The sequence below is a fragment of the Amblyomma americanum genome, chromosome 9 (genome assembly GCF_052857255.1).
Source record: "Amblyomma americanum isolate KBUSLIRL-KWMA chromosome 9, ASM5285725v1, whole genome shotgun sequence".
Taxonomy (NCBI): domain Eukaryota; kingdom Metazoa; phylum Arthropoda; class Arachnida; order Ixodida; family Ixodidae; genus Amblyomma; species Amblyomma americanum.
This window is the reverse complement of record NC_135505.1, coordinates 126895532-126908578: the sequence shown is the minus strand read 5'-3', so window position 1 is coordinate 126908578 and position 13047 is coordinate 126895532. Positions and strand designations below refer to the sequence as shown.

Genomic DNA, 13047 nt, shown 5'->3' with positions numbered 1-13047 from the left:
CGTGGTCACGCTGTGACCAACGAAAATGAAGCTCTCCCGTGTTTCCCTCTCAATGAGTGAGGAATTTTCATCTCTGGCTATGTATTTTATACCTCAAGACCTGGATGTAGGGCCTTTCCGGCAAAGAACAGGAGTTGGTAGGGCTATTGCTATTACCTGGCCGGGGTAAAGGCAAGAACCGTGAATGCTTTTTTCCAGCCACACTTGAGCAGAATGTTGTAGGCGTGTGTCGCTTGATGCGCTTCTGAGGAGTCAAAATCGTTTTCTTTTATTAAAAGGTCTGATGTAGTAGCTGAAATTGGAGTTCCAATCACGTTCGAAAATGGCTTTCAGTTCTCCTCTGAAGGAGTCGTCCGAGTCTTGGTTTAAAACGAGACCAACCCCAGTAGTGCTGGTGAAGTAGCTCGGTTCCCAATTCGACGTCCCTGTGTGGAATATAGAAAAAAATAGCATCAGGATATATGCCCAAGTTTTTACACAGAGACCGTGCAATGATGTTATAACCCTGCTTTTGACTGCGAACAGCAAATTGGTCGGAGGTAGTTTTTGCGTAGAAAACGAAACAAAATTGTTGTGTTTCACTGAAACCCGGCTAAGGGTGTACACAAATATTTTGTTCTTGACAAATATTCTTCGCGAATGATTAAAGCGTCCCTCATTGCTCATCTGTCGCTTCGAGACGTAAACCTTCACAACTTTCAATGTTAACGCCTGGCTGACGGCTGGCAGAGAGCAGTGCAGAAGTGTTCCTTATGTATGATGCTTATCATCTAAAAGATGTACCTAAGACCAGAACAGGATTAACATATGACACCATGCATGTGTTCATGGGCAGATAACGCAAGGAAAGTGAGGGACTCGTTATGTCACACGCATCAAGCAAGCAAACAGTTGCCGAAACAAAGGAGCATAGGGGATTGCTTTTACCTTTTTTATTTACAGCTTTGATCAATGGCAAATCATTTATTAATTTATTTATAGCAGAAATATAGTTGATTAGAAAGTAGAAGAAGAACGACCACATGCCGCCGTCGGGCTCCGAACCCACGGCCTCCGAATTTCACGTCCGGTGCTCTACCAACTGAGCTACGGAGAAGCCTATCCAATCTTCTGCTTTCGGGAGGTATTTACGGTATGTGCAACCTTAACTTTGAGAGTGTTTACCAGCGCCACACTTCGTTCACAGCGGTGGATGTAACACGTCCTGTATTACCGCGAGTGCCACGTGGAACGGGATCTTGATCTTTAGACATTCGCGTATCTTGACGAAACATCTACTTTAGGCTGTCGTAATTTAAGCCAGAATAACTTCGCGGTGTTCTAATCATAGGTATTATTTTTGTGCAGTCTAAAACTCCCTATAGCCTTCACATAGATAGGATCCTTTCTGCGGGCAACACTGCAACTGCTAGCCTGCGCCACAATCTTCAACATTCCGTTGTTCTACACTCTGCTTGCTCGGAGAAAACTGATTTGGTTTTGATCAGCTTAACAAATAGAAAAGAAATATGAAGCGCGAGCTAGATACGGACAGTCAGGACACACACACACAGCGATAACTTCGAGCAGTGATTGAATGTGCAAAGGAACGCGGTTTTTATGGCAAATAATCCCTGCTTGACCATCAGCGGAGGAAAAGCGAGCTAGCAACAAATATCAGAGACGTACGCAGGCTCTTGTGATAACAGTGCCACAGAAGGTTTGCTTACACATTTTTTCCATAAAACTGCGATGCATTCGGCCTCAATGATTTCACGCGTCAACTGGTTTTTACGCATCTTTAAAACAACGCATTTTTCTAGCACCGGTATACAATGACACTGTGGCACTATGGTGAAAAAACTTTAGCGCATATAATTTGCTAGTCACAACTATGTTCTCAAAGCCTATCATTCACATTGAATTATCATGCACAAAAAATGACAAGTATCCACCCTTTTACCAGATCTGATGAAGCGCGAATGATGCCCTCCTCACTACGCCTCGCTAAACACCGCCTTAAGTTGAAGAGATCCAATTCCATTCAAGTTGTTTGTTTCTTGCTGCTTTGCAAGTATTTCACTTATATTTGCGAACAAAGTTACTGGTATGGGAGGCGGGAGTTCTGGTAATTGAAAGCGATCATCAGCTAAAAATCTGAGGCAAAGCTCAGAAGTTGCCTTTAGTTACCATTTGATGGCATATTTATTCGATAATGTTTTCCTATGAATTTACTTCTTGTTTTCAGTTAGGTCGAGCTTTTTTGTAGAAGTTTTGGTGAAGACTTTGAAAGAAGTTCACACTTCATGGGGGGGGCGGGAACTACACGCACACTTACCAACATACGCCGCTTTGTCTGTGACCATCATTTTGGCGTGGTTCACCCGGGCGTAAGGAATTCGACGTTGCTCGTCTGTATCCTTAGGGATCTGCATTGCTTTCTGAAAGTGAAAGAAGCATAAATGTCATTTTTCTGAGTGCTAATTTTTCAGTTTGTAAAAGTAAGCAATAATTAGAGGCGGAATGCCATTGCAGTGTTAACGTCTCCTTTTTTGGATAACGCACGGCTAATTGTCACAATCAAAGATAGAGAAGTCTGCGTTGAAGGACAGAAAAACATACAATGAGGAACACTGACGATAAATTTGCGGTGTTTAAAAACCATTGTTATGTCTGAAGGAATGATCAATAAAAAATTACGCAATGTTAGCACCACGTCGCATAATGCGAAAAAGTCGCCGACACCTGTGCTGCGTATGCATGCATCGATATTTACATTTTTATGGTGACTTGGCACGTATATGAATGTGCAGGTACAGAGTTTATGTTTTAGGTCGGCGCGTATTCCCTGCGTTTCACCCTCCGCATGTTTGTGGGCTTTCACCACCCGGTTAGAAGCAGCGCCCGAGAAGCTTTTCGAAGCTTATGTTGGCGTCTCTCGATTTCGCGTCCCTTCCGGTGACTGCAAAGGTAGCACGAAGCTTCCAAGGGGTGGTCACGTGATGACCGGTAAGCCCTCTCCTCACCCAAAGACAACGAGGGTAGTTCCAGATTCCTTCACCACCGTCACCAGTTTTCGCTCCCCTGCGGACAAAGTTTGGTGTGTGCTTCAGGGGACGTCACATATACGGATAACTCTAACTCTAAAACGTGCGCGAAGCCTCTGAATTTGTTGCTTCTCAATTGTGCGGGTATGTTCCCTTGTGATACTCGAGTCTACCGCTAGTGAGCGGAAGAGTACGCTCACTTGTGATACGTGCGCCTACCATTCCTGTGCGGGATTTTTTCCGTCCTTAAAGCCGCGGCAGCATCTATCTCACTACAGCGCAGACGGGAAATGGCGGGGAGGGTGTAGGCGAAATCATGAAATGCTTTTCGAAAACTGCCACAGGAGAGAAGCGTCATGTGGTTTATTTTCTTGTGTTAGCTATCGGCTTTAATTCACCACATGTATGTCGAGCTGCTAATCGGAGTGCAGTGCATTCTCACCACTTCGATGAAGATTTTGCTTGAATTGATGGCGGCTAGCGATTCCACCATGCTCCACATGACTGGCTTCGAGTGGCTCCATCTGGAGACAAGCAGACGGACGTGGACACCATTTTCAATGGCGACGCGCCTCAACGCATTGTCAAGCAACGGCCAGAACCTGAAAGAAAAATGATAATTTGGAGCTACGGTCACAGCACAGGCGGGCGTATGACATAGCGCCATCGAAGAAGACGAACCGAAGTTTTCCTTTGCTCTTATGCGTTTAAGATTCAAATGAAAAGAAAACAATGCGATTTTTCTAAAGGCTTAGAAAAACTCTCTTGCTTTACAAACGTTTTGAGTAGTTTTATCGTGAAATAAGCTACCTCTTAATGTAGAGTTTGCCGAACTAATGTCTTACGTTTTGTTCTTCGAATAGTAGTCGATGGGTAAGAAGTTCATGACCGCGACATATACAAATTTCTTGGCGCTATTGATGATATCAACAATGGCATCGAAATCTTCCGTCCTGCCGGTGGTCGAAAAGTATGGAGGAGCACTCTGAAAACGAAGGATGTCGTAACCATCGATCAGAAACATCTCGGTTCAAATAATGGTTGAATGAACAATGCGTTTGCCTTATTGAGTTAAACAGCGGTGCAAACAACAACCCAAAGCATTTTTGCTTGGTAAAAGAATCGCTGTTTACTCTGAATATGCAGGATAAGTGGTCACGTGTGCGAAAATCCGGGCCATACTAAGGCAAAAAACACAGAGCGGTTCCGTAAGACCTCGACGATTTTGTAGAGATATGCAGAAATGTGTGTGCAACACGTTTTTTTCTGCACAGCAGAACGTTAGAGCGCTTCATAAGGAGTACAGCATGAGTTTATAGGATTGTTTTCTAAATTAAGTGCTTTGCAAGGCAAAGTCCTGTCTCGCTCATATCGAACTTGGGCTACCTAGAGCCCTCTGCAAATTGCTTATCTTTCCCAATTCTCACCCTTTTTCTTACACTAGCGGTCGTCTGTAATTTTTCTTCCAGCGTGGCTCTGTCAACCTCTTAAGTAATCGAGAACAAAATACGAAAGGAATGAAGAAAGAAAGCTCAACTTGAAAAAAATGGCAGAAAGAAAGAAAAGAATAGTGTGCGCATTCATGCTGAACTGCGAGCTGAATTAAATTTATTTGGAATGCCTATTTCCTCCTCCCATAATTCATGTGATCTTGGAATGAAAGAAAAAGATTGAGAGTGAGAATTTAAATTTTCTTTAACGCGAGCAAAAGCACGTTTTTTCCCTTTTCCTGTTCCCATGGGCGCACTGGCCTGCGCTAAAAAATGGAAAGAGAAGATCAATGTTGAAATCATGAGCATCATCAGGAGGAAAAAAAATAGCTTGAGCTCAGCCGCAAAGTACTTATCTTTTAAACCGTTATCTACTAATCCCTTATTTGGAGCACGCCCGAAGATCATATTCGATAATTTGTTCTATGCAGACCCTGGCGCCAACCCTAGATAAGACTAAAATCCGAAAGTCGTGAACAAAAGGAAGCAAAAGTGTGCTGATGATTACATCGTCATGGGGCAGCCCAGAAATGTATGCTGATAGCATGTTTGCACTTTATCCCTGTGTGGCTGTGGGTGGCGTTCGTATCTGATAAGATGAGAAAATTGGACGATGCTTAAGGGTGTAGTCTAAAGGAAGATGGCCTGCCATGTGCATGCGAGTAATATTGTTCATAAAGGCGCAGTGCTCCATATTCGTTTATGTGAAACCAGCCGATGCACTTGAGATAAATACATAACACGTGAGCAACGGATGAAAAAGACATGATTCTGTATTAGACAGCTTGGAGGAGAGATTTTATGACTGCCGCTTGATAAAATTCTTCCGTGAAGACCTTTAGCGGGGTTCTTGAGCAGTTTGTAGCGGAGGACTATTGTTTTTGATGGCGCTGAATAACACGTATGTCGTAACCAAAGCACAGCTGAGATGCAGCCGTCAGGACATTATACAGATTATTCCCAAAGTGTAGGCTCACGGAGCTTACCGATATATAGGTGAGCGAGCGCGTCCCATTAAGGTCGATAGACGCAGGATTAGAGCTGTTTACGGATGTGCTGAGATTAGCAGGCCATGCATCTGGAAGCTTGGCGTTGTCGTCCGACATTAACCAGTACACTTCAAATATTTTCTCCAGGTCCGTGGCCATAAGAGTGCAGTTGGTTATCAATACGCCGACTTCCTTCACCTGAAGAGACGTGCAGTAAATAAAAAGTGAAGTTATTGTATTAGAGGTCAAGGTAGAAGAGCGTCACATTCCAATCAAGGCTCTGTATATATTCTCGGTCATCTCGAATATTAGTACAGATAAGGCGATTTGGGTGATTTCGTAGTAACACCCATTCAGCATTCTTAATCGCATGTCAATATCGTTACGATAGTGCCTACTTGTATTAACACAACTTCGTGTACATCAGCAAATAGCATCATTGGCCGCTATAGTTCTCAGTATTTCTTGGATAATACCCTCTCGTTTACAGAAAGTCGAATTTTTTTTAAATAGTTAGAAACTGAAATTTCAAACCTTGTGGAAGCACAGCTGCGAAAGGAAATGACAAATACAGGCAGCCCGAGAATAAGTACTTGGTGGGCGCTGCAACTTCATTTGCAAGCAGCTTCTTTTAAAGGGTATGAAATTAAATTTCATTGCACCTAACATTCAGCTATCCCAACGGGCTGGTGCAAAGGTGCGAGAGGCTTGAAAAGGGTCCACTCAACCTACCTGTGCGAGTGCCCTCCAGTCCATATTAGCGCTTCCAATGTAGGCGTGCATTCCATCTACCACCCAGAACTTCGTGTGCAGCACTCCCGTCTTCCCAATCCGTGTCAAATTGAGGCTGCGTACTTCAGCTGCCTCTGTAAGCACGTGTGAGAAAAGAGAAATAGCAGGAATCGTACCGGAGAGAGGACACAGTACAGAAGGGGAGCAAAGGAAATGCGAAGGATGTAACTGCAAGGCAACTTGATCAATGGATGCTTGCGATGTTATTGGAGCTCCTAACGAAACAATGAAAGCAAGAAAGTAGTTGAGGGGGTTACAGCCGCATTGTGCTTTCTACTTCCAGCTTATGGCTAATAAGGGCGTGAAGGTCAGAATCAGAGAAGTATAGCTGTCAGTAATGATGCCTTGACGATTTTCATTACTGCTTTGCTATAACATTCTCCGTTAATGAGCCCCGGTAAGTTCCTTGCACTAGCATGACGCAAACGTGGGCAAAGATGGCGGGTAAGCCAGCATTCGGCATTAAAGCTTTATAGGACTATTTGAATGTAGGATGCACTTGCTTTCAGCTACTGATCAAACGCGCAAGCGCCTCTTGCGAAACATTCTTGCATATAGTATCTGGGGCACTGATATGCACCGCGTCATTCTCCTGGATAATACTTTAGCGTCACAGCGCCTGTTCATGACATGCTTATGTTAGGGTTGCCTTGAACCACTTGTGTATTCGGGACCGCTTGTTGCGCATCTGGATTTTGTCCTTATTAAGGTGTTTGTTTGCAAAATATTTGAAATATTAAAATTTACATTGAGAACGCCAAGCATTTTTCTTCTAAATTTTTAAAAGTGGCATTCAACCTCTTCAACGAAACTGTCTTGCAAGTGATTATTTGTTGTTGAGTCGTATTTGAATGCACGCGGACTAATAATGCAATTGTTGATTAATTTCTTGTCAATGTCATCTCTTTCTGTAGAAGGACGGCAGATTGGGCAAGTTGGTGTTCCATGGTATCAGAAAATTCAAGCAGCGCTAGACAACAGGTCCAAAAGCGGGAAAAGATAAACACGGCTCTGAACTTACAACTGATTTATTTGAAGTAAGAAGTCAATTTATACGTTCAAAACTGGGCACGCATGCGCACTGTCATACGTCGATGATCAGTTAAAAAAATCCAAAATGTCAACATATACACGTGGTGTATTTGCCTTCCAATCTAAACTTTGTGTAGCAATGTCATTTCTTTCGCTGAGAAAATTAAGGAAGTTTTGCTAACGCAAATGTTAGATTTTCTGATGATATACATATCCAACTGTAGATTTTCTGATGATATGCATATCATCAGAAAATCTACAGTTGGATATGTATATCATCAGAAAATCTAACATTTGCGTTAGCAAAACTTCTTTAATTTTGTCAGCGAAGGAAATGACATTGCTACACAAAAGGTAGATTGGAAGGCACATACATCACCTATGTATGTTCGCATTTTGGATTTTTTATCTGATCATCGATGCATGACAGTGCGCATGCGTGCCCAGTTTTGTACGTATAAATTGACCTCTTACTTCAAATAAATCAGTTGTAAGTTCAGCGCCGTGTTTGTCTCTTCCTCTTTCTGGTCCTGTTATCTAGCGCTGTTTGAATTATCTTGCTATCATCTCTTTCTGCCTCTCGAAAATAAGAATCCGTTCGTGGCCAGAAGAAAACCCAATTTCAGCATTTTTAGCGCTTAATAACTGTCATTGAGTGTTGAGTGCTTTTTCTTGCGTATTTTGAGTGTTTTTTTTTTCTCCGCTATGCTAAAAGAGATAGAAAAGACCAAACAAGTTGTACCAGGAAAGCGACGCATGCCAGTAATCCACTTCTGCGGCCAGATTTACAGTAATATCTACATGCGGCACATTCTGCCAAATCGCGGCGTTGTCGTTCGTGTCGACTCGGTGTTGATGGTAAGGGCATGGCGATGAGGACATGAACTTGAGGAATCAGATATGTCGATGGTAGCACGCCGCAGAAGAAGCATTTTATGAAAAGTCGACACTTTGTATGTTGGTTTAGATGCCTGAATTATAACTGCTATGGGCAACAGGATGTGTTCGTTGTTTTTTAGCGCTTGTGGTTGCTTTGCGCGTGCGCAGTTGGCTAGTTCTTTCATAGGCTAACGCAATTACTCCTTACTTGTGCGGCTAAGCCGGGCTACACACTGAAAGGCGACGACTGTTCATATGAGGTGCTGATGTACCAGGTGAATGTGCTTCATATCCAGAGCGCACACTTAATTTCTCTTGAATGAACCTGGCAGTACTGTCAGCAAAAAGGCTTTGAATGTGCAGTCAATTCGTTGAAAGTAAATGAAACAAGGTGATTCTGAAAAGCAATAATACAGCAGCAGGACTGCTATGTAGAAGGACCGATATCTGTGACTGGGGTTTACTGGCAAAGGGATCCCTTGATTTCAGTGTATACCGACACGCCGCTTTAAAGCGTCTTACTTGCTACAGTTACAGAGATTTCAAAAGTTGCTTGCGAACTGGTCAGGTTAACTACTAAATTTAGAAATAAATAGCAGTAAGGCTAACAAAAACTTACGTTCTTCTGCAAGGTTCTTGGAGTCGAGGCTTGGAAACCTGTCGCTCGGCGCATTCTGCGTGATCTTTATGTCAATGGACCTGTTACGGCCGGCGTACAGCAGGTCCTGGTATATTTGTTCGCCCTAATTTTAGAAGAAACGAAGGAGAAGTGTATCTGTACAGTTGTACCAGTGATGCCTGTGAGTCCCAAATCTAGATATTGATGCTGCGTAAGGTTAGCTTCTTTCAAGCCATGCATGAATTCTAATTGACTCTACGACACCCGGCTCTTTACAGCTCGAATAATTCGCAAACGGCTGACAGTGGAGCCTTCGCGCACTTAACGATTATTACACCATCATGATTACGAAACGGTGCTCAAAGCTGTCAGCAAATTACAACTATGCGGCAGTGTAACGGCCCCATTAGTTTCTAATTACCTCTCTATTTTTTTAGCCTTCGCTATGCCTAGTAGCGTCCATCAAGCCATTTATAGCAATAAAAAAACGCAGCTACGGAGCAACTTGCTTGCACTAACCCATAGCGCGTTCCCGAGGGCAATGATTAATTGAAGATAAAAACCACTTCCCGGCAGCAAAAAATAATGCAATGTATTTCAACTAGTGGCACCAAAACTGAGGCGATGAGATGCTTTCGTTATCAAGTCAGCCTTACAGTAACTGTGAATTAAAGTGATGATTGCATAATGACTCACCATTTGCGCTGACGGATAAACTGAGAGGTTAGCTGATAGCGTCCAGTAGAAAGACGCAATCTTTATACTGGACGTCGATAAGCTGATTAACTGTCTCCACGCATCGTACGTCGACATATGCTTGGGGCTTCCTTCAGCAAAGGCCAGACCCTCAGGTATTGTCTCTACAATCGTGTACCTAAAGAAAGAAAAATGATTCATTCAGCATACATATATGTAGCATTTACAGATACTCTATCAATAGAAATGGACATTCCTAATGGCACTGAAAAAGAGCCACCATCATAGACATTCGCATGCATCGCATTTGGGCCACCACTGTTCAGTATTTTGCTCTGAACAGAAGTAATTTTAAGACAGTACGTGTGAAACACCGCTCTCAGGTGGATCGTTCCCTTATTCACGTGATGCGTCCTGTGTTATCTATGGGGAGATTCATAAACATTGCGCGGATTGAAGGTTTGTTTTTGATTTTAAATCACCCAGATGCTTACCATAAGAGTAAAATTTGAACAGCCTTGGAAAATTGAATATGTTCCGGAACATAGCAAGCAAGCTGGCGTTTTCCTTGAAGGACTGTCAAGTGAAATAGAGGTTATATTTGAATGAATAGTCGTGCATGCCAGGCAGTGTACTGATACTACCGACAGAATATGCTCTCTGAGCTGGAGGCTACCACCGTGCGAAATTTTGCCACTATAGAGATAAAAGACCATGTGTAATCATATCTCAAAGAGCTCAGTGTTACTTTCTGTATGACAGCATTGAAGGTACTGCAGTCGGGTACGACAGCATAGTCTCAAGTTTCATTGCAACTCTTTCCTATAGAACAAGATGCTAGTCTTACAATGCTTTTGGGGCATATTGTAGTGCTATTTCATGCGTAATAGCTAACCATTTGGCAGATACTGCCAACGCAATTTTCTCTCAACTCTTAAGCGAGCTGATCGGTGTGCACCAGTTGTGCTTTGCACTAGGACATGACACTGACAAGACAAGAAAAGCATTTTCTATCGTTAGCCGAAGCAACGGTTGAGCTTGCAATAATCGCATAGAATTTTCATCAGATCACTTGACGATTGCTTTCGCAAAATTACAAAAACGGTTAAGCACCCCCTTCAGTGGCTATAAAATAATACTGCATATGAGCGTGGTAACTTTCAGACTAGACAACGTGGAAAAGCACCAACGAATGCTACGCTACAAGCGCAGACTTTCAACTATTGTTAATCTTCGTCGGTGCGCATTTTTATAGGCCCCTTATCGACAAATAGAACATAACAAAGAGAAAGCCGAAAATAAAAACAACAAAAACAAAGAACGAGCACATACCAGGAGCAACTCATTCAAACCTTTGTGCACGTCATTTTTTTCATTTCTTTTCGAGCAGCTGCATATACAGATAACAAAAAATAAATATCGAATGCCTGCTTGCTCTCTCTAAGGCATTACTCCAGTGACTAGTCTTCGAACTAAGACCATCCACTTGTGGCTACTCTGAGGTTTTTCCCGTCCCGAAATGCACCCACATGCTGGTCCATCCATCACTCCGTCCCCGTAAGTGAGAGTCCTGCCTCGCTCGGCCGGTAAACCTCTTTGTTCAGCATGACTCGATGGGACCCCGACGAGGTGGTGAAAAATAGTGGTAATCTTTTAGCGTTCCACATGAATAAATGTGGAACTTTCTACCTTTATCAAAAACATTTCCTCTTTTTTTTAACCCATCAGCTGACTATCAGCTTAGCAGATTTCTATGTACGGAGTCAATTACGGAGCTTTCCATGACGAAACTGTAACAAAATATGCAAGTGCAAGAATCGCTCTGTAATATTCTAAGCTTGATCCTCGTCAAGGCAATCACTCGGTGCTCTCTCCCGGTCTATTTGGGCTGCTGAGGCTGTTACTAAAGCAGTTACTGAACCAATAAATCTTCGCTAATAATTATAAAACTCCAAGTGACCGATGAATACTTGTTAACTGGAAAAATAACAGAATGTATTGGGAAGGAGACTGGACCAGAATACGTGTTAGTGGAGATTAATAAAAATTCGGACTCTAGCATGCATCCCAGATGCACACAACAACATGCTTAAAACTGAAGTACTGAGAAAATCATCTAGACAGGGAGGTCGGAAACAGTCGGAGACAAGCAATGGCTCATGACCGTGTATGAAAGCAGGTGTTACATAATACTGTAACAAATCTACAGATACAATAGCTGTGGGAAGTGCAATATCCAACAAGTCTGGACAAAAGCATTTTTGAGCGTGAAACCGTTTATGGACGCAATATTTTCGCGTAATGTAACATTCCACTGTAGCAATCAATATATCCGCAGGTCACCCGTTTCTTTATTAACGTTTTAATGTATTAACGTTTCTGCTATCATCAAAAGCGTTCCTTACTGGTTTTCTATTAGTCTTCACTTTTACATGCGATTGTGGAAAACACTTAAAAAAAAATTTGCTACAGATCAGAACTATGAACCATAAGCTTCAACGCTTACATAACAGTATATTAAATTTTTCTAATTTTCAAACTTTTTGTCCTAGAATGTTGCGCATGTATGGCTTCGCAGCGTCATAAGCCATTCTGCAGTTTCCATACTTAAGGTGAGTTGAAACCTCCGAACTCATGCCCATCGCCATTTCGCTGCAAACGTTTCCATGACTAGATGTTTAGCCTATGACCACACGCTGAAGGCTTTAATGACAGGAAAACAGCAATCCGCGCACATGTGCAGATCGAGATTACCGAGTATTCCAGACTTCACTCACCTGCACGAATCGGCTGCATTTCGCCCGGCATCGGCGTTCACCGCTGTCGTTTCGCCAGCTTTCGAGAGGACCTGGCAGGACAGAGCGCACGCGGCAAGAAGGACGGCCCTGGACATACAGGAAACAAGTAGTGGCGTGGAGGACATCGTGTTTAGTTGTCGCTGAGCAGCGCTGGTCAGTCGGTGAATGTGCGCCGTCCTCCACGTGGAGGTCGCTTTTTGCCCTATTCCCTTTCTCTCTTACAGCGCGATTGTAGCAACAGGCACCACCGCCCACATTATTCAGCCAGTAGCAGCGAAGCTACAGGGGGCGTGTCGTGTCGCAACGTACTTGGGTGAGGGTGAGAACAGCGACTGTTCACATACAAGTACCTGACGCCTCGTTCGTAGACTCAGGTGCGGTGTGAACAAAGGGAAGGGTGTCTGGAAATGAGGAGAGACATTGTTTAGCAGAACCAAATGCTGGAAAAACCAGCCGGAAGAATGTGCGTTTAAGGGCTGGACAACAAGAAGGAATGCTTTTCTGTGCTATAGCTTTCAGGTGTAAAGAAATAAAAAGAATAACTTTTGCTGCCTCCATGCAGTCTTAGAGGCCTTGCTTGCAAGCTACACTCTTCATGGTGCAAGTCAGCTGTTTAGAATTGTTTAAACGCGATCGAGAAGCGTGTCGGCTATGAATTAAGATTTTTATGTGCTATTACTTTTTGAAGGAATGAAAATTTCTCCTTCATTTAATACAAATTTGCTT

The 13047-nt window shown here is 43.0% G+C and overlaps 1 protein-coding gene across 1 annotated transcript; it reads right to left on the bottom strand.

The window, feature by feature from the left end:
- Nucleotides 1-227: 227 nt before the first annotated feature.
- Nucleotides 228-12500, bottom strand: LOC144104264 (5'-3' exonuclease PLD3-like). Its single transcript, XM_077637157.1, has 9 exons — nt 12301-12500; nt 9524-9701; nt 8828-8951; nt 6238-6371; nt 5503-5703; nt 3872-4011; nt 3469-3628; nt 2318-2420; nt 228-425 (listed from the first exon to the last, which is right to left on the bottom strand). Exons 1-9 carry the CDS (start codon nt 12444-12446, stop codon nt 253-255), a joined length of 1359 nt encoding a protein of 452 aa, XP_077493283.1. The 5' UTR covers nt 12447-12500; the 3' UTR covers nt 228-252.
- Between the last annotated feature and the right edge of the window lie 547 nt (nt 12501-13047).